This window comes from Mastigoproctus giganteus, chromosome 13 (genome assembly GCF_048544385.1).
Source record: "Mastigoproctus giganteus isolate SK-2022 chromosome 13, ASM4854438v1, whole genome shotgun sequence".
Lineage (NCBI taxonomy): Eukaryota > Metazoa > Arthropoda > Arachnida > Uropygi > Thelyphonidae > Mastigoproctus > Mastigoproctus giganteus.
Window position 1 is genome coordinate 21,209,663 of NC_143587.1, and position 23,380 is coordinate 21,233,042.

The window sequence follows — 23,380 nt, forward strand, 5'->3', positions numbered from 1 at the left end:
CTCAATGTCTGTTTGCAGATGATACAAAGGTTGGCAGGGTGGTAAACGAAAGTCATCAGGGTGAGCTACTGCAACAAGATCTAGGAAAATTGCATCGATAGGCTGAGAAATGACACTTGAAGTTTAACACTGACAAATGCCACGTACTGCACATGGGTAGCAGTAACCTTAGAGAAACGTATCAACTGTGTGGTACTACACTTAGGGTAGTGGAGAATGAAAAAGACCTGGTGGTATTTGTGCAGTCAGACATGATATTCTCTGAGCATTACAGACATGCTACCAGGACAGCTCATGGAATTTTGTCAATGATATACAAAAACTTTGCTAGCAAGGATAAGGGTGATTATTTCTTTGTATAAGGCCATGGTTAGGCCGCATCTGGAGTATTGTATATAGATATGGAGGCCTCACTTTAGGAAGGACTTAGATCTGATGGAACGGGTGCAGAGAAGGGCAACCAGATTGGTGAAGGGAACAAAAGGGTGCTCTTACCTAAAAAAGACTTTTGCAGTTCTGCAAATTGAAGCGTCTCGAGACTAGGCAACTGCGGGGAGATCTGATTGAGGTGTTTAAAGCCTTGAATACATTGAGCAAGCTGAATGTTAATGGTATTCTTACTTGCTGAGACTGCACACATGAGGGGGCATAAATTCAAGTTGCGGAAGGATGGTAGCAGGACAGATGGGTGGAAGTTTGCCTTCAGCCAAATGGGCTGGGAACAGGCTTCCATCTGTTGTTGTGGAAGTGGATCGGTTGAATAAATTCAAGGGAGAACTAGAAAAAATTCTTGTATGATATTGATGGGTGAACTGTTTTTTTTTTTTTTTACTGATGCTATATAAGCTTGCTTTCTTGCATCATTTGTCATTATTACTACTACTACTACTACTACTACTACTCAACTGCACGCCAATCCTTCATAATGCATTACTTATTTCTTCCTGGATTTTAATAACAATTGAAGTATAATATGTAATTATAGTTTCTGCTATAATAATCACGATTTAGGTATTTCGTAAACTGATAGCAAACCATTTACAAGTTTGTTGAATTAATTACACCCCGTGTACCTTAAAAAAAAAAAAAAAAAAAAAGCAAAACACCTTTATGCGCTAACCGAGGACATTTTATTTCTGCTCATCTGCCATATTGCCCATCCATTCTTCCAATTAGCGTACATCAACAAACATAATATCCATTACTTAAGCTACAATATATAACGATTTCTGATTATAATATATGATATAGGCTATGTGATATGGTATATGATAAACAGGAAATAATAATTGTCGGATTTCCATTAGTCCAATTTTAATGAAATTTGGAATGGCTCAACAAATCTTTCTGAAATGGCCAAATACATGCGGACCGATGTGGTGAGGGCAAATGGGTGCTTAACGCATTTACGGTTACAGACCTTAAAAAATGGTTGGCAATTAAGTACAACAGAGTCAAAAACTTCGAAAAAAACAAAAAACAAAAAAAAAAAAAAAACAGAAGGATATTTATTTACAAAAAAAATAAAATAAAATAAAACATAAAATGAAATTTAATTAACAAACCAAAGTAATGGTAATACATATTGCAACATTCTTCTTCTTTTTTTTTTTTCGTACTTATTAATTTTATGCTGAAGATGCCCGATTGACTGCAAAATACGATGACGTTCTTGGATTCTATCTTATGGAACTCTGATTTTATGTGGTCCAGGAGTAAAAACAGAAAATTTAATACTGAATTCAATATTTCATGATTCTGAGTAGTAACACTAGAGATGTGGAATTTATGTACATTATGAACCATCGCCTTGATATTTGCATAAAACTTCAGAAAAAGGTACATATTAAGATGAGAAAATTTAACCTTTATTCATAACCGAATGGAACGACTCACAAGCGCTTTAGGTCCTCAAACTGCTATCAGATTTCGCTGTCCAGCTATCAGAAGGAAATAGTGAATCCTCAATACATGTTTCTACGAATTAATTCGAAAAACATCCAGCTTCTCATGAATCGGTCTGATTTAGAGTTACCAGATACCAGTGATTTAAAAGGAGTACATCAGAAGCGAAAAGAGAAAAACGAGAACAGAGAATGACAGAGCAGTGTTACACATGAAATTTATGAACAATTTGGGGGGAGTGAAAAGCAGGGCGATATGAAATTTATTTAAAATGCCTGTAGGATAGGGAACATGATGGGAAAAAGGTAGGCCATATTCTCCTTTTTGCTAGATGTCTGGTAGCCCTAGTTTGAGTCTGATATTCGCTTAATTCAAAAATCGAAGCAGTTAGCAAAGCTGGAAAATAAATAAATAAACAATAATAAAATAAATAATAATAAATGCAAGGAAGCAGATCTTTTCTGCGTCTGACAAAAAAAAAAAAAAAAAGGAAAACTTCTATATAAGTTCATTATATAGAAGGGAATAAATTCCTTCTATATAATGAACTTAAATCTGCAGTGCACAATGAACTAACCGAATTTAGAGGTATACAGGCAGTACATGCTTTTTTTTTTTTTAAGAAGTACACTTTAAGAGGATTAAATCCCAGCGAATGTACTCGACAAAGGCTGTACATTTGTGTTTTTAACTACTGTATTTGCATTTTTAGGGGTACTGGTATATACAGGGTGTCTCAAAAATACACGGCATAACTTCAGGAATGAGTTCCTCATATGTAGACAATAAAAATATTTTATATCAACATAGTTCCGGAAATGCTTGGTTCCCGAGTTATTAACCGGAATGTCTTATCTCCCGCAGGTGATTTCCTTCATCACAAGGTACTAACAGAATCTGGTGGTTTTCCATTCCGACCATGTACTCAAATCAGGAGCAAGCGGATATGCACTTTATGTACGGTTTGGCGGACGGCAATGCTCTGGAGGCTCGTCGTTTGTACCACGAAAGGTTCCCAAAACGAAGATGTCCAGACAGGAAAATGTTTGAAGGTATCCATCGCCGCCTTTGTGAACATGGGACCTTTACACCTCGTGCTGCCGAGAGAGGACGAACAAGATCTACGACTCCTGAAGTAGAGGAGGAGATTTTGGATGTTGTGCATGCCACTCCTGGAATCAGCAAACGCAGAATAGCAATGCAACTGGCTGTTCAACGTTCGACTATTTGGAGAGTGTTGCGAGAACATCAACTGTATCCTTACCATCTGCAACGGGTACAGGCGTTGTCACCAGCAGATTACCCTGCGCGAGTAATGTTCTGCCAGTGGTTCTTGCAGCAGTGTGGTACAACTCCTCACTTTCCTTCCTTAGTGATATTCACAGATGAAGCGCAGTTCACACGAGACAGAATCCAAAACTTTCACAATCAGCATGTATGGGCTTAGGAAAACCCACATGCAATTCTTCCATCACATCACCAACAGCGGTTCAGCCTCAACGTCTGGGCGGGTGTTTTTGGTGATAAGTTATTTGGGCCATGTACTTCCAAACAAACTCACAGGGCAGGCGTACAGAAACTTTCTGGAAAACAACAAGCCTGATTTCTTGGACGAAACGCCACTCATCATTCGTCAACAAGCACACTTCATGCACGACGGCGCTCCCACACATTTCAGCCACCAATTACCTGAATCGAAGGTTTCCTGGTCGGTGGATAGGTAGAGGTGGACCAACTGCATGGCTTCCACGCTCACTGATTTAAACCCACTAGATTTCTTCTTGTGGGGCCATTTAAAGTCACTGGTGTATTCGACTCCGGTAGCTGATGTGGAAACTCTCCGCAATCGAATTGTGGCAGGTTGTGAGACAATACGAAACATGCCAGGAATTTGGCATCGTCTTCGCGAGTCCATGAGACGTCGATGTGAAGCCTGTATTCAGGTAGAAGGTGGACATTTGAACAATTACTATAAGGTGACGTGAACAGTTAAATTTCATAGATAGACCTTCAAAACTCGGAAACCAAGCATTTCCGGAACTATGCTGATATAAAATATTTTTATTGTCAACATATGAGGAACTCATTCCTGAAGTTATGCAGTGTATTTTTGAGACACCCTGTATATGCGTAATGTGCCTAATAATTTCACCATGTCGGTCCGTCTATCCGTCCACATGTAATAACTTGGCTCTTAGTGGATGGATTTACATACAATTTTATATTTCGGCCTTATAACGATTAAAATTTGATTAAAACTGGACCATTAGAAATCCAGTAATTATTATTATTATTATTATTATTTTTTTTTTTTTCATACATATCATACAGGCTATCCACATACCGTATATTGTAGAAACGAAATGTTCAACGGTTCGCGCATAAACGTCATTAACTAACTGGTTATGTTGTATAAATGAAAATGAAGTTTACTGTGTTTTTTCATATTTTTATTGATATATTTGTCGTTTTTTTTTCTCACAGTTTTTCCCTTATTTCCATAGGTTGTTAATATCAAACAAAAAAAAAAAAAAAAAAAAAAAGATTTTTAAAAAATCCGGAAAGTGCTCTGTGTCCGAGAATTCCGGATTCACGAGGTTCTACTGTGTATGCATGTTGTTAAATTTTCATATTTGTTTAGCTTCGTTATGAATCAAATTTTGATTGTTATTAATAAATCAGAGCATTAACATTATTAGCATTAATACCTCTGGCATGGTGCCGTGAAGGGTATTGTATGGTCGTGGTACCTGCGTGTACCGGTGAACTGTACAATAAAGATCTTATTTATTACAGAGTTTAAGACTTTGCGCAGTAATGATAATTGGCCAGTGGCCACATTACTTCATAACGCTGCAGTGAGTTTGCGTGGATTAATATTGAACCAGAATGAATAATATTTTATGCATATACGTTTCTGTTAACCTTATCTATCCCGTATTACTAGTTCCCCTTTAATACATATTACCTATAAGTCAATTTTGAGTTGTACGTTTTGTATGCAAAATAATGTCTATCAGCAGAACTAATCAAATTATTTTTCGCCTTTAGTTAACCGTTATAGTTTTCCGTTTTTCAAATAAAATCGGTTTATGCTCTTTTCAGTAGTACACCGATGACGTTTTCAGACTAAACCGAGGACGGTGAGCAACTTTCCCATTTAGAAAAAAAAGCAATTGATTGGGCAAGATTTAAATATAAAAATTCAAAAATCTAAACAATACTACTCAATCTACTATTAGCACCAAATTCAAAAATCTCAGCCAAGCTACGAAAAAATTGGTTCACATCACGAATAGCCTAAACCTGGAAAATAAATAAATAATAATAATAAAAAAATAAAAAATATATATATATGTAGATCAGCTTGAAGTTATGCAGTTAAGCGAAATGAATGAAGTTGAAATTAAAAGAAATACAATACTTTTTCTCTTTTACACCCAGGACGTCCACATAAGAATTTACAAGCTAGAACCACGGTCAACTCAAAAGCGTGCACTACTGTATCCTCGCTTGACCACTCAGCCGTAGCCTTTATACAAATATTTTATAAATAAAAAATCTGGATACTGAATATCTAAATCCTAAAACTCGGACATTGCCTATGGGGTAACTTCTGAGTGTAATGCAGCGTATGAAATAATACAAAATAATACAGGAAGTTCTTTCAGAAGTCAAATATAAAAACGAAGAGAGCGAAAAAGACGGCTAGTCACGTTCCAAGAGAAAAATGCAATCTAATGCGTGATTATACAACATCCTCACACAGCTTGGAAAATAAAATAATTGAATAGTATAACGTTAGCTAACAAAGTATTCGCATACCGGAATGTAAAGACTGTCTCTTGTAACGATTTGTAAACAAGTACATTAAACCTGTGTAAAAATAAAATAGGAAATTTATATTCTTTACAGCTGTTTTTTTTTTTTTTTTTTTTTTTTGTTGTTGTTGTAGGGTTTTAGGAGCTTCAGCGACTAAGGCCATATTACTCCATGTATATTGTCTGTAAATTGCGTGTGTTTTGAGGCAGATTTTTTTAATTTGCTAGACGAAAAACCCAAGTTTCCAGGAGAAAAAGCCATGTACTCTCGCCTGAGACCGACTAACTCGGCCACGTTGTGGAAAAGACCCATAAAAATTGAACCCGTCATCGCGAGAACTCGAACTCAGGGTTTTTCCACCTGGTGTGGGGAGGATGGCAATTCTATCCACTATGCTACCCACTAGGGCTTTTTTTTTTTTTTTTTATAGCTGCATATGTTGTGTGTATGGGAAGATTAGTATAATTCCTAATTAATAATAAAGGGTTTAATGTACTTATTTACAAACTGTTACAAGAGACAATCTTTTCATTCATTAAATTAAAACTTAGAGACAGTGCCCCGAGTCCTTTATTTCTGTCCTTGAGATCTACAATTATTATTTAATTTTATATTTTTTCTATGATAATTTTTTACTATTAATTACTATACGAAAATATAAACACTCTTAGACAAATGCTCTTGTGGGTAACACAGTTGGTTGAATCGCTGTCCTCCCCACACCGGGTGGAAAAACCCGAGTTCGAGTCCCTACAATTACGTGAGGAATTTTTATGGACTTTTTCTACACTGTGGCCGAGTTAGTCGGTCTTAGGCGAGGGTAGCATGATTTTTTTCTCCCGTAAGCTCGGGTTTTCTGTCCAGCAGAGAGAAAATCGACCAAAGAACACAAGCAATTTACAGACAGTATACAAGGAGCAATACAAGGAGCAATACAGTCTTAGTTGCCGATGCTTACAAAAGCTTACTAGAACAATTCGATAGAAAAATAAATAACTACTTAACTTAAAACATGCGTAGCCGAGCAGTAGGTTTTAAAGTACATACTATGTCGCGTGTTCGAATCCACGTAATACTTTGTAATACTCTTGCAGTGTCTATGTTGTAAAGTGCTGACTGACGTGGCTATGACAAAGTATAAACAGAAAATAATAAATTTATTATTTTTCCTCGCGGATTGGTATTCTGCCCTTGGTCCAAGCCGAAGTTCATACCAGCTGCTCATCAGATGATAATATATACGAAACAAGACAAACACAAAATAAAAATACAATGTAAATACCAAAAGACACAAGAAATAATTACCAGCATTTCTTTTTCCTTTTCTTTCCCCATGATTTAAGAAATCAATACAAAAGACGATCCAAATGGCAAACAAACATAAATGTTTCTTGAGCACGCTGCACTCAACACGCTCCCTCAACTTTCAACTATGTCAGCGAGAATAAATAATTCAAATGCGAGAACAAATCCGGCACTTAAACAGGTTTAGAAGGCTGACAGCATAGTCTCTCTTATATAAGCGAACGTAGGCACGTCACATGACCCGCTTCTAAACACTATAATACGTCAATAGAACAGCGTCTTGTTATCTCCACTGCTTTCAGGTGTTTTGAACGCCACTCTCCCACAGAGCTACCTGAAGATAGCGTCTATGATAACGATCATGGGACTAATCTCTCGCATCACAGTCACCACCTGTATTTGCAGCAACGCTTGGCTGTAATTTTCCTACAAAATTTAACTTTTTAGAGAAACACCCAATTTATGCATTTTTAAAAGGTAAATCCTACAATAAATTATTTCATTTATGTTGAAACTGTCAGATTCAGATCACTGATGAACTAGAACGGTTGGCGAAAATTGGGCTATTTGCTTGTTTAATTTAAGACAAAATTAAAACTAACAAAGCCTCGTCCTAAGAGTCAACACAGAGTCCACACTAATCCGAAATAATAACATTTAAATTAATATAAAATAAATAAAGTATATTTTTATAATTCCATCACACGAATGATATAATATCCACAATTGTATATTATCACATCAACTTTACTCTGCTGTATTTTAAACTCGAAACAAATATTCTAAAAATTGCGATTTATATAATTTTCATTAAATAATGCTGCCCACGGATATTAAACGATTCCATACTTACAGATAAAATGATAAAAGTATAAAAACAATTGCCAAAATATATTAATGTCGTAATTGGTAAAAACTACCACACCCAGTGTCCAAAAAATTAGAAACCTTTTGTAACTGGAGTTAACAGATAATTAAACGTACGGTATGCCAATGTAATTTGTCACATGGTTTGATCACAAGTTCCTTGGTATCATATGAATATTGTACGCTTTCTGGAGCTTCTTAGTCAATTCGGTCATGGGGAAGACAAGCCATCAAGTGATTTTTCAGAAAGGTGTTATTGTTGGAGCACGTTTAATAGAAGCCACAATTGAAACAAAGGATATCACTCGTGTGTTGAAAGCAACCATCTCAAAAGTATACAATGAGTGGAAGACGAATGCAGCTCTAAAAGGAAGAACTTCGGCATAAAGTTAGTACTCCAAGAACGAGACTACACCAATTTAAAGCGAACTGTACGCAAGAATAGGCCCAGTATGCGAAAAATGACTGAAAAATCAATTTTACTCAAACACATATTTCAAACTGAACTTTGTGGTATATGAAGCATCCGGGATTTCGTAGTCGTGTACTTGTAGGAAAGCCACTTCTTTCTGTGGCGCCTCCGTAGCCAGGTGGGAAGGAGCAGCAGTGCGTAGCACACGCTTCTTGATTAGACCGGGGTTCGAGCCCGTCACCACCAAATACGGAGGATGCGGAAAGGTCATGGGAATGACCACCGCTGAAATAGGCAGTTCGTCTTCGCAGTTCCCCGCCGACTACAAAAGCAGCTGATAAATATCGATGGAAGGATTGTCATATCTGGAGCTAGACTCCCTCAGACACCTCTTGAAATCCATACCATTACGTGAACAGGCTGTAATTCATGCAAATAATATTCATGCAAATAATTTATAATTTATTCATGCAAATAAATTCATGCAAAACAATAACAAGACCGCGCAGTTCATTTTACTGTACTTTTATTTTCTCAGCGCTAAAGTTACTCCTAATGTTAGCGGTGAATGCTGAATGAATCTGTTCCTATGGTCAACATGTGAAGTAGTCACCTGCGACGCTGCTCTAGTGACATATACTGGTGCAGAAAGAGGAGAAGCATTTTTTGGATGGAAGCATAGCCATTTATAAATTATGGTCTCTCAGCCTCGATTTTATTTTTGATATTACGTATTTCATTTTGGAAAATGGCTACTCACATTTATAGGTACTCCTGATTAACGATATTTTTTAGATATCAAATGAGAAGATACAATATCTTGTTGTTTATAGTTAACGTCTGTACATAAAACCTGTGAATTGCGTGTATTCCATGATCAGTTTGCCTGTTTCTTATATAAAATACCCGAATAGACAATAAGAAAATCCATGTATCCCTCTCGCACGAGACCGATTTTTCAGAGGATTTTTTTTCACATCGTCAAAAAAATCCTTTGAAAAATTCTTTCCTTCTAAATGGATTTGAACACCTCATGTTTTCGTCTACAAGGACAATGATTGTATCCAGTGTGTTAACCATGAGCGCTTTGGAGAGTATAAGTGCACTTCGAAATCCGGAAAACCAACAGAAAAACAAACAAAAAAAAAACAATAATAATAACCATAATAATTAATAATTTAAATTAGTATCAAAACCAATGAGAAAACTTCATGCAGTTTTAAACAATCACTCTATTCTAACTTCCTTTGGATCCCAAACAAATTATTTGGTTTATAATATATCCTGTAAAATCTAATTCTTCATATCAAGGTTCAACACAATGAACAATAGAAACTAGAGCTACATACCGCATCTGTCCTTGCCTCTCGTTATCTGCCTCAAAATTGGTAGTCCACACAATTAATGAAGAATATATTTTATTGTTGAATGAAGCAAAGATTTTTAATATTAAACATAATTATAAAAATTACTAATAGAGGAAACTCTCGAAAAACATTACACCAAAACACTATTAATGTGATCACGACCTGTTGTCGAAAAGCTTCGTCCGCTTCAGGATAGATTCGTAACACGCATAATACAGTATTCGTATTCCTTTTCATCAATTTTAACGATGCTAATGTCGTTTTTCACTCGTAGATGGTGTTTGGTGATTTACTGTATTCCTATGTGTCGGGTTTGGGGCTTTTAAACTATTGGTACCGGCTATGTTGGATCATCGATTTTTCTTCGGGTGTCAAAATACATTTAAGTAATTTTAGTAAATTCATCATATCTAATTGTTTAAATAGAGAATGTTAATATTGAAGCATTTTACAAAAAATCATTGAGGTAAACCTCGTAATTATTTTAAACTAATTAATTTATAACGTAAAACATATTGAACCTCATTGTTATATTTAGTAATTATAAAAATGTCACAGACAGGTTACCCATCCGCGCCCTAGACCTCGGCTGCGTGGATATATGGATGAAACACGATTGGTTGGTTGGTTGGTTGGTTGTAGGATTTTACGCGCATCCGTAACTTAGGCCATATTGTTCCGCCCGTCTGTAAACTGGATGTGTTTTGTGGTAGATTTGCCATTTGCTGGACGAAAAACCAGAGTTTCTTATTACCATGCTACTCTCGCTTTGAGACCGACTAACTTAGCCACGTTGTGACAGAGACCCATAAAAATTCCTCGTGTCATTGCGGATTCAAACACACCTGGTGTTGGGAGGACGCCAATAATACCAGTATTACAACATTTAATATATCTTAAAAGAAATGTATAATTCCTTATGACGTATATCACCAGCTCGAAAACAGGAATTCGTTATCAGTGTATGCAGAACTATTTCATTCTAGGAACGGAAGATTAGCGCGGGAACGGAAGATTAGCGCAGATATTTCACGCCATTTATGCACTCATTATTATTTATTATTATACAACCAAACAGGACATTATAAGCCCCAATATCGCCATGTTTGGACAAATGTCTTATGCCAAAACAAGTGTACGTTCACTGGTTGGTTAGTATGCAATGCGGAATGAAATACTTTGCAGAAAAAAAAAAAAAAAAATCTAAACCTCCGCCCTAAGATTGGATAACCAATCCTCGAGCGGAAAGGTCCTTGAATCTTCCATTAAAGGACCTTTCCAGTGAAGACAAAAGAAAACACCAATTTATTAATTTCTTTTTTCGTAATTTATCCGAATTTGGGAGTGGAACCGTATCACAAGTGTAACTATCAACCAATATTTTTAACTTTAGTTATGATTTATTACTGATCACGACAGGTCAAAGTATTCAAATCATTGGATCAGATGATAGGCATCACACGAATTACGGCATGCCCTAGTCACACGGGGGAAATTCAAAAATTAAAGAGAATTTATTGTTTTGACAAACTATAAAGAGGAAACAAAAAAAGTACCATTATTTTTTGTTCCAACGTTTCCCTGATGTCGCCTGCGAAGAATGAATTCGGTTATTCTTGAAGCCGAGTACGCACAGCATCTTTTCATTATATGAAAATCTTTCCCATGGGACGCTGCTTTGAGCCGTCCAAAAGTCAGATTAGACAAGATCCACACTACACAAAGGGCATGGAAGAAGTTATAATTTCAATTTTCGAAGACATACCAACCATTGCTGATGCCATATGGAGTCGTGCTTTGTCATGATGCAAAACAATCCTTTAGAGATCAATCCTCGACCTCTTCTCCAAGTATGACAATATTATTCGTTATTGACAATCTGCACACACGATCTTGGCACTGTTCGAGGATCGATCCCCTTGGATTCCCTAAATAACGTCGACATCAGTTTGCGGCAGAAGTTACGATTTTGAATTTTTTAGTCATTGAGGTCTTTTCATTTATCATTACCCTCATGGGTAGCACAGTTGATAGAATCACAGTCCTCCCCATACCGGGTGAAAAAGACCTGAGTTCGAGTCCCGTCGATAACATTAAGGAATTTTTACTGGGCTTTTTTTCACAACCTTGATCGTTCTCCGGTGAGAGCAGCATGGCGTTTTCACAGAGATTATACAAGGAGCAATATGACCTTAGTGTCGCTGATGCTCCTAAAACCCTACAACAACCATACAGTTGGTACGTTACTCTGAGACTCAGCTGGGTAAACTAGCTAGCTCACCACTTGAACTGTTTACAAGCTTCTACTGTTATCATTCGGAATACAAGTAAATCACTCAGGTCTGGATACGGGACTCGAACCTAGAACTTTTCTAAACGCGAGTCAAGAGCGTGGCTTATCCACCATGATCATAATGGAGACTTTCGAAACTGGGATAAGGTTGCTATATTTAGAAGAAAGGTTTCGTGTGTTCTAATTTTAGAACACACGAAAAAAAATAGAGCGTCTATTTTTTTTTCCCTTTTTCTTTCTTCTTTTACTGAAGCAGGATCTGATTATCTGATGAGATTACACTTTTTAGCTTTTAGAACTTCAGACAAAAATTGAACACTCATTTTTAAACAAAAAAAAACAAAAAAAAAAACCCCGAAACCTACAGGATTGTACTCCGTATAAACATTTATTCATTTATTACATACGAGATTAAAGTTGACACGGATTTGTTCTTTATGGTTATTTAATGCCCTCTGCTGATATTTTTGCATTATTATTATCATCCGGAGTGCATTTTGGTTGATTAGGGCTCCTTTTAAATTTCTCTTTTATAGTCCTCCTCATTGAGGTTGTTTTCGACTGCATGGTAACAAAAGCTTGACACCAGTTAGTGTTTTTGCTCTTTCTGATTATCTCTTCAAATGATATGACAATGCTAGTCTACAAGCTCTTTCAGTAATTAACCTACATCATACTTAGCTTTGTTTTATAATATGCATTTGCAGTTCAGATAATACAGAACCCGACAACAATCATCCACCAAAGATGAAAAAGAATGGTTAATTTTTTGTTGTGTGGTTTTAGGTGCATCAGCAACTTAGGCCATATTGCGCCGTATATTATGTCTGTCAATTGCATGTTCCGTGGTTCATTTGCTATTTGCTGGACGAAAAACCTGAGTTTCCAGGAGAAAAAACCATGCCTGAGACTGACTAACTCAGCCACGTTGTGAAAAAAAACCATAAACAAGGGCATAAAAAAGAATGAATTCATTTTTAATGGTAGAAACGGAAGTGCTATCCTAACTATCCTAACCTGAAAACAGACAGACAGACAAACATGAGGAAAAAAATAGGCGCCTTATGCATATATGCTAACGATTCTAATTAACTGACGGAATGGAAGTAGCAGGTAATGATTAAGCCAGTGAATTTTTCGGGGGAGGGAGGATAATTGTATCTGTGAATTATGTTTTCTTCGAGGTTCTGTGAATTTGGCTGTTTTCTAAATTTGTAGGAGTTTTTGCCAAATATTTTGTGATGTCAAAGTTTTTATTTTAATATTTTCTGGCTGTTTTCAAACAGATACACAGATTCCAACGTAAGAGAAAAATTTTACTTTAAATAGGTATTTTATTAAACGACTATAAATGCATCATGATTTCCGTATTTCCGCGGATATTAGTTATAAAAATCAAAAATAAAGTTGCTGTTTAGCGTTCAGTGGTTAATTTTGCACAAATTATCAGATTTATTTTTCTTCTTCTTCACTAATTAGTTCAGACCGAAAAGCAACGGCTTCTTTGTGAAAACTGAGAACATTTCGTTTTTGTGCATCCGCCACGTTGCCTATTCATTCCGCCAACCAGCGCACAGCAACAAATATAATATACAGCGCTTCAGCTACAATATACCGTATATGAATAGCCTATGTGATAGGTATGAAAAAAAAAAAAAAAAAGAAAAGAAGAATGAAAACGCAATAATAATTTCCGGATTTGTACTAGTTTGGGACAGGTCAATGAAACTTTCTAGAAGAACCAAATATAAAATTTCATGAAAATCCATCCACTGGTAGTCGAATTATTATATGAGAATTGGGAAGGGGGAAAGAAAAAGAAATAGTAATTGCCGGATTTCTATTGGTCTGACTTTAACGAAATTTGGAATGCCTTGGCAAATGTTCTATATGAATCAAATACACTGCTCGACAAAATTAACAGAACACAAAGAAAACGCGGTCTAACTCGTGCAGCTTGCGTTGAAGCGGGACAAAATTTAGTATGGTGGTGCACCATAGAATAACGATTAAATGTGGAGACAGCGAGAACCTTCAGACAGGTTGTATAAGAATTACCAAAAAGGACACATTACAGAAGTCGATACAAGATGCTCAAAAATACGGTCACATGACACCAGTGTGCCACGCTCGATATAAGGGTGTACATAAGATTCTGTGGCAATAAATTCCATTCTTCCACCAGTGAAAACCTTAGCTGACCAAGTGACCGAGGAGTTGGCTGTCGGGGTGCAATGCAATATCCAAGAGCATCCCACACATGTTCGATCGGATTTAAGTCGACTGATTTGTGCTGATTGTGCCGGCCACGGCAGTCATTTGATATTTTCAGTTTCAAGACATTCCTCAACTTTCCACTTGAGCTCTATATGCAGTGGTGTTGTCATGCTTGAAAAGAAATCTGGGCCAATCGCACTCGTAAAAAGTCGCATATAGGGTTCGAAGATCTGTTCTCGGTACTTCTATCAAAAACATGAAGAGGGGTGCGGCCGTCGATCATTATACCGCCACACACGAAAACACCACCTCCACAGTAAGTGTCCCTTTCTCTGACGTTGGAACGATTGTACCGCATTCCTCGTTGTCTCCAGATGAAATAACGTCTAGAATCTGTTTGTAGGCTAAAACGGGACTCCTATTTTATTGTGAATAGTGTATTCAGTGACACTGTTCACAATAAAATATTCATGAAAAACATTTTGTTCTGTCAATTTTGTGGAGCAGTGTATAAGATCTGTATACTGCGAGTCGAAATGTCATGTGGGCGGACGGACGGACATGGGGGAAGACAACAGGCACATTGTGCAATATGCTAATAGGTCTAAAAAAAAAATTCATGAGGAAACCTTACTGAATACTTCATAATTAATGATTTGTGTGATTAAATTACATAAAGAAATAAAAGATTTATAGGCATTTGAAAACATATATTGATTTACCAAACACCTTTCTTGTAGAAGTTTAATCTGTATCAATTTCAAACTTGAAACAAAAATGGGGAGAGTAAGAGGAAGTCAATGACATAAAAACCAGTCGTGTTTATAGCTCCTTTGTAGCCTATTATGCAAATTACGTCAACTGTTATTCGAAATATACGAACTAACATTTTTTTGTGATTCTAGTCTTGTTCTGATAAAGATTCTTGGAACTTTGCAATGGAACTTACTTTATTTCAATAATGAACGCAATTCAGTTTTACATTCAAGTCGTGTCTCCAGATGCCAACTGATGTCGTTGACAGCTGACATCAAGTTATTTTCTAAGGGACGTAATGATATTCCAGATTAAAATCGCAGAAATGTCCTACAGCTTCGGGTTACAGAAAAATAATGCCACTTCGAATTACTACGCAGTTTCCAATTCTGAAAATACGCTATAGGCAAAATGTTAAAAAAAAAAAAACACTTTAGGGTGTGGTTGCTTGAATAATTAACCTCCGATCCACAATCGGATATTATAACTATATATTTCTTATTCACTCTCTTTCTGCTTAACACGAGAGGCAGCAAAAGAAACAAATATAAACTATAAACACTAATTTCGAACACAAAAATTAATAAAATTTACTGATGAAAAAAAAAAAGGTCCAACTAACTATTTCTGAATTATGAAACATTTTAGCATCGTTATAATTGATCAGGACAAATACAGCCGTGAACAAAAAAAATATCTGCAGACACAAGAAATGAGTTCGCTGACCGCATAGCCATAAACAGAAGTATTTCCTACACCCTACGTTCATTGTACCAAATAAAATGCAAATCCAATTTTCCTCCATCATACGAGGGACTCTAGGAAAGTTATCTACTTGAATATGAAAATAATATTCATAAACTTGAATTATAGGTATTTTATTAAGATAAGCCTTTTCAATTTAGATGCAATAATCCATAAAACTCTTAATTTTTTTTTGCAGAGAGCATGGATCTGACATATACAAACCTCAATCTAGAGATTCAACGGGCTGTCTCGATAGAGCCAAAGATTTTGATTCTGTCTCAGAAAGGTAATCGGGATGCAATTACAAAGGAACTTTTAAAGAAGATCCAGAAAGTTTTATCTAGATTAATAATCCAGATCCATCATTAGGATTGGGAAATAAAAGAAGAATCACAAGAAATACACAGGGGATACCTACCCGAAGTAATATACCCCTCGACAATCCATAGGAAACATCTTCCAGACATTTTTGTGGTATTCAAAAGGGATTCTCCTTGTTGACCACATGCTCCAAGAAGTCTCCGGTGGAGTTTATGATTTTATATTAGACAAATGCGCAATTTCATAAATAAAAAATCGGCTAGGAAAGCTTTCGTATGGTGTTTTGTTGCTTCATAACAATGCGCTGATTCAGAGTTGGCTGTTGTATGGTTTTAGATGCATCAGCAACTTAGGGCATATTGTGCCATATAAATTACTCGTGTTCTGTGGCCGATTTGCTGTCTGCTGGACAAAAAAATCCGAGTTTCCGGGAGAAAAACACCATGCTACCCTCGCCTGAGACCGGCTAACTCAGCTACGTTGTAAAAAAGGCTCATAAAAATTCATCCCGTCATCAACGAGATTCGAACTCAGGTCTTTTCCTGACCGGTGTGGGGAAACCGATTCACAAGTGATGACCTGCAATTGCTTTGAAGACGTGTAGATCTGAAACCTTACCTTGCCCATCTAATAGACAGATCTGGTTCCAGCGATTATTATCTGTTGAGAAACCAAAAAAAACAAAAAAAAAACATGATATTAAATTTGCTGTTCCTTGACAGAAATTGCTTCTTTAGAAACAAATTGGGGTTGGTGTATCCAAATCATGGGGGATTATACGAAAAAAAAAATAAATAAATAAAACAAACTGCTTTCTAACTTGTGTCTTTCACACCTAGATAAACTTTTGTAGTACCCATCGTATATACACTACTCTACCAAACATCGCGAAGTACTTGTAGTTATAAACGAAGCAAGTATTTTTAAAAGAAATTAATTGCCTGCCAATATACATTTGACAATAATGACTGCTACATTGCGTCATGGAAGGCTTTTACCTAATTTTTGGTATAAAGGTCGTGATATTTTGCTCCATTCCTCCTTTAAAGTATTTCCAAACTCTGCTAACAGCGAGGACTGCTTTGGCGTTCACCTAATTATATGTTCCATTTCATCCCAAAGACGTTCAAGTTGGGTTGAAGTCAAGTACTTATGCTGGCCACTGCAATGTTCCGATATCATTCTCGAATTATGAGACGGAATGCTGTCGTACGAGCTGCTTCCATAAAACTACTACCATGCAGAGCGCACATTGTCCAGAACATCAGTGTACGATGAACCATTCATAGTTCCATGCACTGCGATCAGTGGACCTAGTCGACAACAAAAAATATCCTCATAGTTATGAAGAAATGTTTTTTTTTTGTGAGGAGTTGGACAACACTGAGATTAATATGCGTTTTTCGGGTATCCTCCATCATAGCGTGACTTGTCGTTTTACAGGAGCGATATTCATTGATACACGTTCGGAGTACCTTGCACCATGCAAATAGATGAAGGGAATTTTGGGAAGGATGTAGACCCTCCTTGAAAATTCTTTCCTATATTCATCCTTCAGCGTATATGTATGAAATTGCGGACTAACAGCTGATCACCCCTACAGGCCAAAGTATTTCGTAGTCACACAATTTCTTCCAACGGAAGAATGAGCCACGACTTTTGTAAGAACAGTGCACATCTAGTCGTGCCACAGACTTACATAAGCAAATGGGCACCAAATATGCGAAAAACTCAACATGATCTGGTTTTCAATGTGATTAACGAGATCAGATGTTGAGTGCGTGCAGTCAATTGACATGTCTACATTTTTCTTCCTCCGATTTTTATTGTGGGCGCAAGAAGTACATACTGCGTGTAGCTACAGTATACAAATTATGTGAAGCTTCAAACAAAATGGCAGACTTCGTGGTCAATCTCAGTGTAAGTTATCCGAACCAAAATTCAGGTAGATGCGTAAACAGAATAGCTGAATAAATATAAGATCTTGTTTGTTCACCTAACCATGAGCTAATATACAGAAAGTGCCTTTTCATGAAATGCGTCTAAAATGGAATGGAAGAAAAATTTTCTGGGGGAGAGAGAGAGAAGACTTCTCTTGTTCTGTGTTATTTTCTAAACATCACGAAAAGGTTTTCGTGATGGTCAGATGGACACGCATCTGCCATTTGTAAAGGTACAAGTTCCAATCCCGTCACTGATTCAAGCAACTATCACACGCCTTTTCACACGCAAAGAAAGTCATATTGAGAAGGTTCCAATTACTGTATTCATCTCAGAACACAGAGAAGTTAACCACCGGAACATATGTAATGCACACACATAATATCATACACGTAGGCTTTCAAGCCTTTGTTTAGGTCTATTATTATTATTTTAATTAATAAAATATAAGAGAGCCAAAGATAATAGATGGGAACATTTCCGTAAAAACTACAACAAAAAAAAAACCTGTGTTCAGAATAGGCGGCAATGCAACTCAGGCTACGAGGCGTCAGTGAATTGTACGAAGGGAGGGCTGAAAAGTTTATAGTCTTAGAAACTTCCTCATAGAAGGAATGGTAGAAAGTTTTGAAAATCCATTTCCCCCTTAAGTCAACGCACTTTCTGACATAATCCACTCGCTTTCATAACTTGATCACAAAATTTAGAAGATTTTGACTCAAACCAGTTGTCGACAGCACCCAATACAGCATCATTATAGAATTTTTGTTCTTTCAAGTCTTTTTTGGCATTTGGAAATAGAAAATAATCAGACAGAGCCAAATCCGCTGAATAGGGTAGATGCTGTAATAGCTCGACCCATAATCACGTAGTGTTGCCCGAGTCACAAACGCTGTGTGGCTTAGTGCACTGTCGTGATGCAAGATGAGTCCTCTGGTCAATTTCCCACGCCTCTTGAGCTTCAATTCTTTAGATTATAATAATACTCGGCATTGATAGTGACACCTTGTTCCAGGAAATTAACCATGATCACTTCTTTTGCATCCCTGATGACTGCTGCCACAACGTTCCCAGCCGACTTCTGTACTCGAAACTTTTTAGGAGGGGGAGAAGAGGAATGCTTTCACTGTTTCGATATTTCTTTTGCTCCAGGGCCGAAGTGTTGCACCCATAACACTTCGGCCCTGTATACCGCCCCCAAAATTGAGCTTGATTAGCTTCAAAATGCTGCGCAATCTGGTGACAACACCTCACTCTTTCCCGCTTCTGATCTGCATTCATTGCTTTAGGGACCAACCTCGAATAATTCTTCATTCCTAAAATATTCACCATAATATCATGAGCTGGCTCGTGGGAGATTTTGAATGTTGTCTCAAAGTGCTTCAATGTTATTGTGTGATCTTGCATGTGCAGTCATGAGTGGTATCTACATTTTCAGGTGTCGACACGGTAACAGGCCTCCCACTACCTGGTTCACGCTTAAATTCTGCAACCCAGTTTTTGACTGTGGCGTATGTAGGACAAGGTTCCTCTAATATTTGCTGTATGTCTTCCTGAATTTCTTTCGCCGACATTCCCTTTAAATTACAGCACCCAATGACTGCAGGATACTTACTTCTCTCAATAGTCGTCATCTTCCTTCACCTTCCACATTTCAACGCCCTCTGTAAAAGAGATGAATGCTGAAATTTTCTATGAACATACAAGAAGAGTTACAGCATATATTGGGAATATTGTCTTTCACGAAACCTTTGAGTTCTATATCGGGATAAAGGCTTTTTATCCCCTCCCACCTCGTATCTGTAAATTATACGTATTCTACAGCCGGTTTCCCTTTTGTGATCGTAACTACCATGCTAGCCGGGTGTACTCCACATGAAGGCAATGATACCGACACTTATTTTGCAACCTTCCCATCCGAAGACTCTTAAATTGAGCTGAAAAGCGATACAGTCACACTCAGCGCGTTTGCAATTACACTGAAAGGACAGAATTCATGGGATACCCGGTTCCTGGGCAACGCGACGCTGTCACCCCCTCTCGCTAGTGTACGAACCCACCACTTGACAGGTATATAGGTACACTGCATTCACGTAGATGGTAATTCGATGTCAGTATCATAAACGTCGTGAGTTAACTGACTTTGAAAGAGGGATGATAGTGGGTGCCAGACGCACGGCTCACTATCGCAGAGGTGGTAAAGAAATTGCACTATTCCCGTTAGGCAGTATCAAGAGTGTATCGGGAATACGTCATTTCCGGAATAACATCTTATCGTGGACAGCGCTGAGGGCGAAGAAAAGTGGTGGATAAACGTGGCCGTCGACGTCTGTCTCGCACTGTTTCAGCCAATCGGAGAGCGACAATGGCACAAATCACCGCCGACTTCAACAAGGAAGATGCCAGAAACGTCTCCACCAAGACCATCAGGCGATCATTAGCCGCAATAGATTATGGAAGTTGCCGACCCACCAGAGTCCTATTGGTACCACGACACAGGACTCTACGCCTCAATTGGGCGAAAGAACATCGGCACTGGACCTTGGATGATTGAAGACGGGTCTCCTCCTGCTCCGACGAGTCCCGCTTCCACTATTTCGAGCGGACGGGAGGGTGCGTATCTGGCGGAAACCGCACGGAGCTATGCACCCGTCATGTCAACAAGAACTGTTCAGGCAGGTGGACGGTAGGTAATGGTCTGGGGCGTGTTCATCTGGCACACATTGGGACCTCCGGTACGTCTAGACGCATCTTTGAACTGTGCAGGTTACGTGTCCATCCTTGCAGACGACCATCTGCATCCCTTCATGGTCATCGTGCACCCATAGGTCTCTGGGGGCAATGGACTCTTCCAGCAGGATAATGCACCTCCCCACACAGCCGTGGTAACTATAACATGGTTCGAAGAGCATTCTGCAGATTTTACCACCATGGAATGGCCTCCCCGTTCACCGGACATGAACCCTGTGTGGGGTATCTTTGGGATGCTGTGGAAAGGTCCGTTCGAGCTTTGGATCCTCCACCCAGGAATGCGACGGAATTATGGACACCGGTGCAGCATGCATGGACAGAAATACCTGTGGAACGTTTTCGGAAACTAGTGGACTCAATGCCTCATCGTGTGACTGCACTCATCCGGGAGAAAGGTTGCCCTACCCGTTACTAGGTAAGTATCCCATGATATCTGTCCACTCAGTGTAGATAGGAACATATGATCATAAAGTTCACGCTGTAATTCATTATTATACACGACTGGAGTTTACTAAATTTAAGAGTTAACTTAGAGTTAAATTTTTTGAATATTGTAATCGTACAGATATATTAAACTGGCGAATTTGATACCAAGCAAATGTTCGGTGTTTCTTCTCGAATTCAAATGTAAATATTTTCTGATATCACGTTCATGAAAACGGATCATCGTAGTATATTTGGAACTTCATTTACGCAAACGATAAAACACGTATAATTTGATAAGTGAGAAGTTTATTCTCCAATTTGAAAACAGGCCAATGTCGTAATCAGCTTACACCATGAGCTAATTACTGAATATTAGTTCATGATGTAATAAAATAAGGATATTAATTATGTGTACTGAATTTCGCATCTTTTGGTGGGTTCATGTCTGCATATAGCACCTGTTGTCCGTTCGAGTCACCATGTCTATGTCCGTCCGTCCATAAGCACGTAATAACTCAATTTCTATTGGACGGATTTTCATGGAATTTTTAGAGAAAATATTAAATTCGTTTAGAAAGATTTGTCGAGCACAGCCAAAAATTCATTCAAATCGGACAAATAAAAATCCGGAAATTATTTAACTATCCAGTGGACCTCTGAATTTCTTCTGTCAGCCTCAACGACCAGCGGAGGCAACTTGTTCAGGAAATCAATAACTCGCTGGCGCCTTCGTGGGTAGCACAATTCGTACAATCGCTGTGCTCCCCACACCGATGGAAATGACCTGGGTTCGAATATAGTCAATGACGTAAAAAATTCTAATGGGTCTTTTTGACAACGAGGCTGAATTAGTGGATCTCAGGAGAGGGTAGCATGGTTTTTTCTCCCGGAAACTCGGGTTTTTTGTCCATCAAACATCAAATCGACAACAGGACACACATGCAGTTTCCGGCGCAATATGGTCTAAGTTGTTGATACGCATAAAACAACCAATTGACTTGCTTGCTAAAAAAAAACTTCCTGCAATCTAGGGTACTTCCCCTCTAATTAGAATTTATGGTCACTAGTTCTGGAATTCTTTATAAGAGTGAAAATTTCGCCATCATTCATTTTAAAAACCCATCTCAGTACCTTAGAAACTTCAATCAGGTCCACTCTGAGGTGCCTGGTTGCCAAGCTCTATAGCTCACATAATCTAAGCCTTTTGTTCATCTCATCGCTATTCGCTTATTATATTAATCATCAGAAACATTAAATAGTGCTATATTTCAATTTGGTATTAAAATTTAGAAAGAAATAAGTAAAGAAATTGAAAGTATACTACTCTTATGTAATTAATTACATCAATTACATAATCGTAGTATAACTAACATAACACCTGAAATACATGTTGCATTTCACACACTGTTGATTACAAAGTGAGCAGTGTTCTGACAGTGGAGACAGGCTTCCAGGAAGGCTCATAGGATTAGTCGGATTTGTCAATGACATACAGGAATTTTGCTAGAAGGGATAAGGAGGCGATTATCGCATCGTATAAGGCAAGGCAAGGCCAGGCCACATCTTGAGTACTGCATACAGAACTGGAGGCCCTATTTTAGGAAGGATGTCAGAGCTACTGGAACGAGTACTGAGAAGGGCAATGAGATTGGCGAGGGGAACAAAGGAGCAGCCTTACCAAGAAAGGCTTTTGTTCTGCAAACTGCAGCGCCTGGAGACTAAGCACCTGCAAGGTGATCTCTGATTGAGGTGTTTAAGGTTTTGAATGGATTGAGAAACCTCAATGCTAATGGGATTCTTCCTTTAGCTCAGACTACGCCTATGCGGAGGACACAAATTCAAATTGAGAAAGGCTGCAGAATAGATGTTGGAAGTTTGCCTTTAGCCAGGGTGGTTGAGTTATGAAAGAAACTTTCATCTGTTGTTGGGAAAGCTTGAATAAATTCAAGGAAGCACTAGACCAACTATTGGAGGGTATAGATAGGTGAAATGGGTAGTGTTTTTTTTTGTTTTTTTTATTATTATGGCTGACGCTGTATAAGCTTGCTTTCTTGCATTATTTGCCATTACTAATACCAATAGACATCCAAATATTAAACGAAATCCATACTTGCTGGGCGCATTTGTACACATGGCGAGTTTCAAATACCTGTAGCTCCAATGACCGTCCTAGATAGGGATCACAGTGTCCACTGTCCCATGATAAAAATAACGTGGTCTTTTCTTTGCTACTACATGATGATGGAAGTC

The 23,380-nt window shown here is 37.8% G+C and overlaps 1 protein-coding gene across 1 annotated transcript in view; it reads right to left on the reverse strand.

The window, feature by feature from the left end:
* Positions 1-7,152, reverse strand: part of LOC150075844 (solute carrier family 15 member 1) — a 154,860-nt gene extending 147,708 nt beyond the window's left edge. Inside the window, exon 1 of the mRNA XM_090388171.1 lies at positions 7,033-7,152. Within this exon, the coding sequence (XP_090244297.1) occupies positions 7,033-7,062 (30 nt within the window). The 5' untranslated portion in view covers positions 7,063-7,152. The remainder of the gene's footprint in view (positions 1-7,032) is intronic.
* Positions 7,153-23,380: the final 16,228 nt, after the last annotated feature.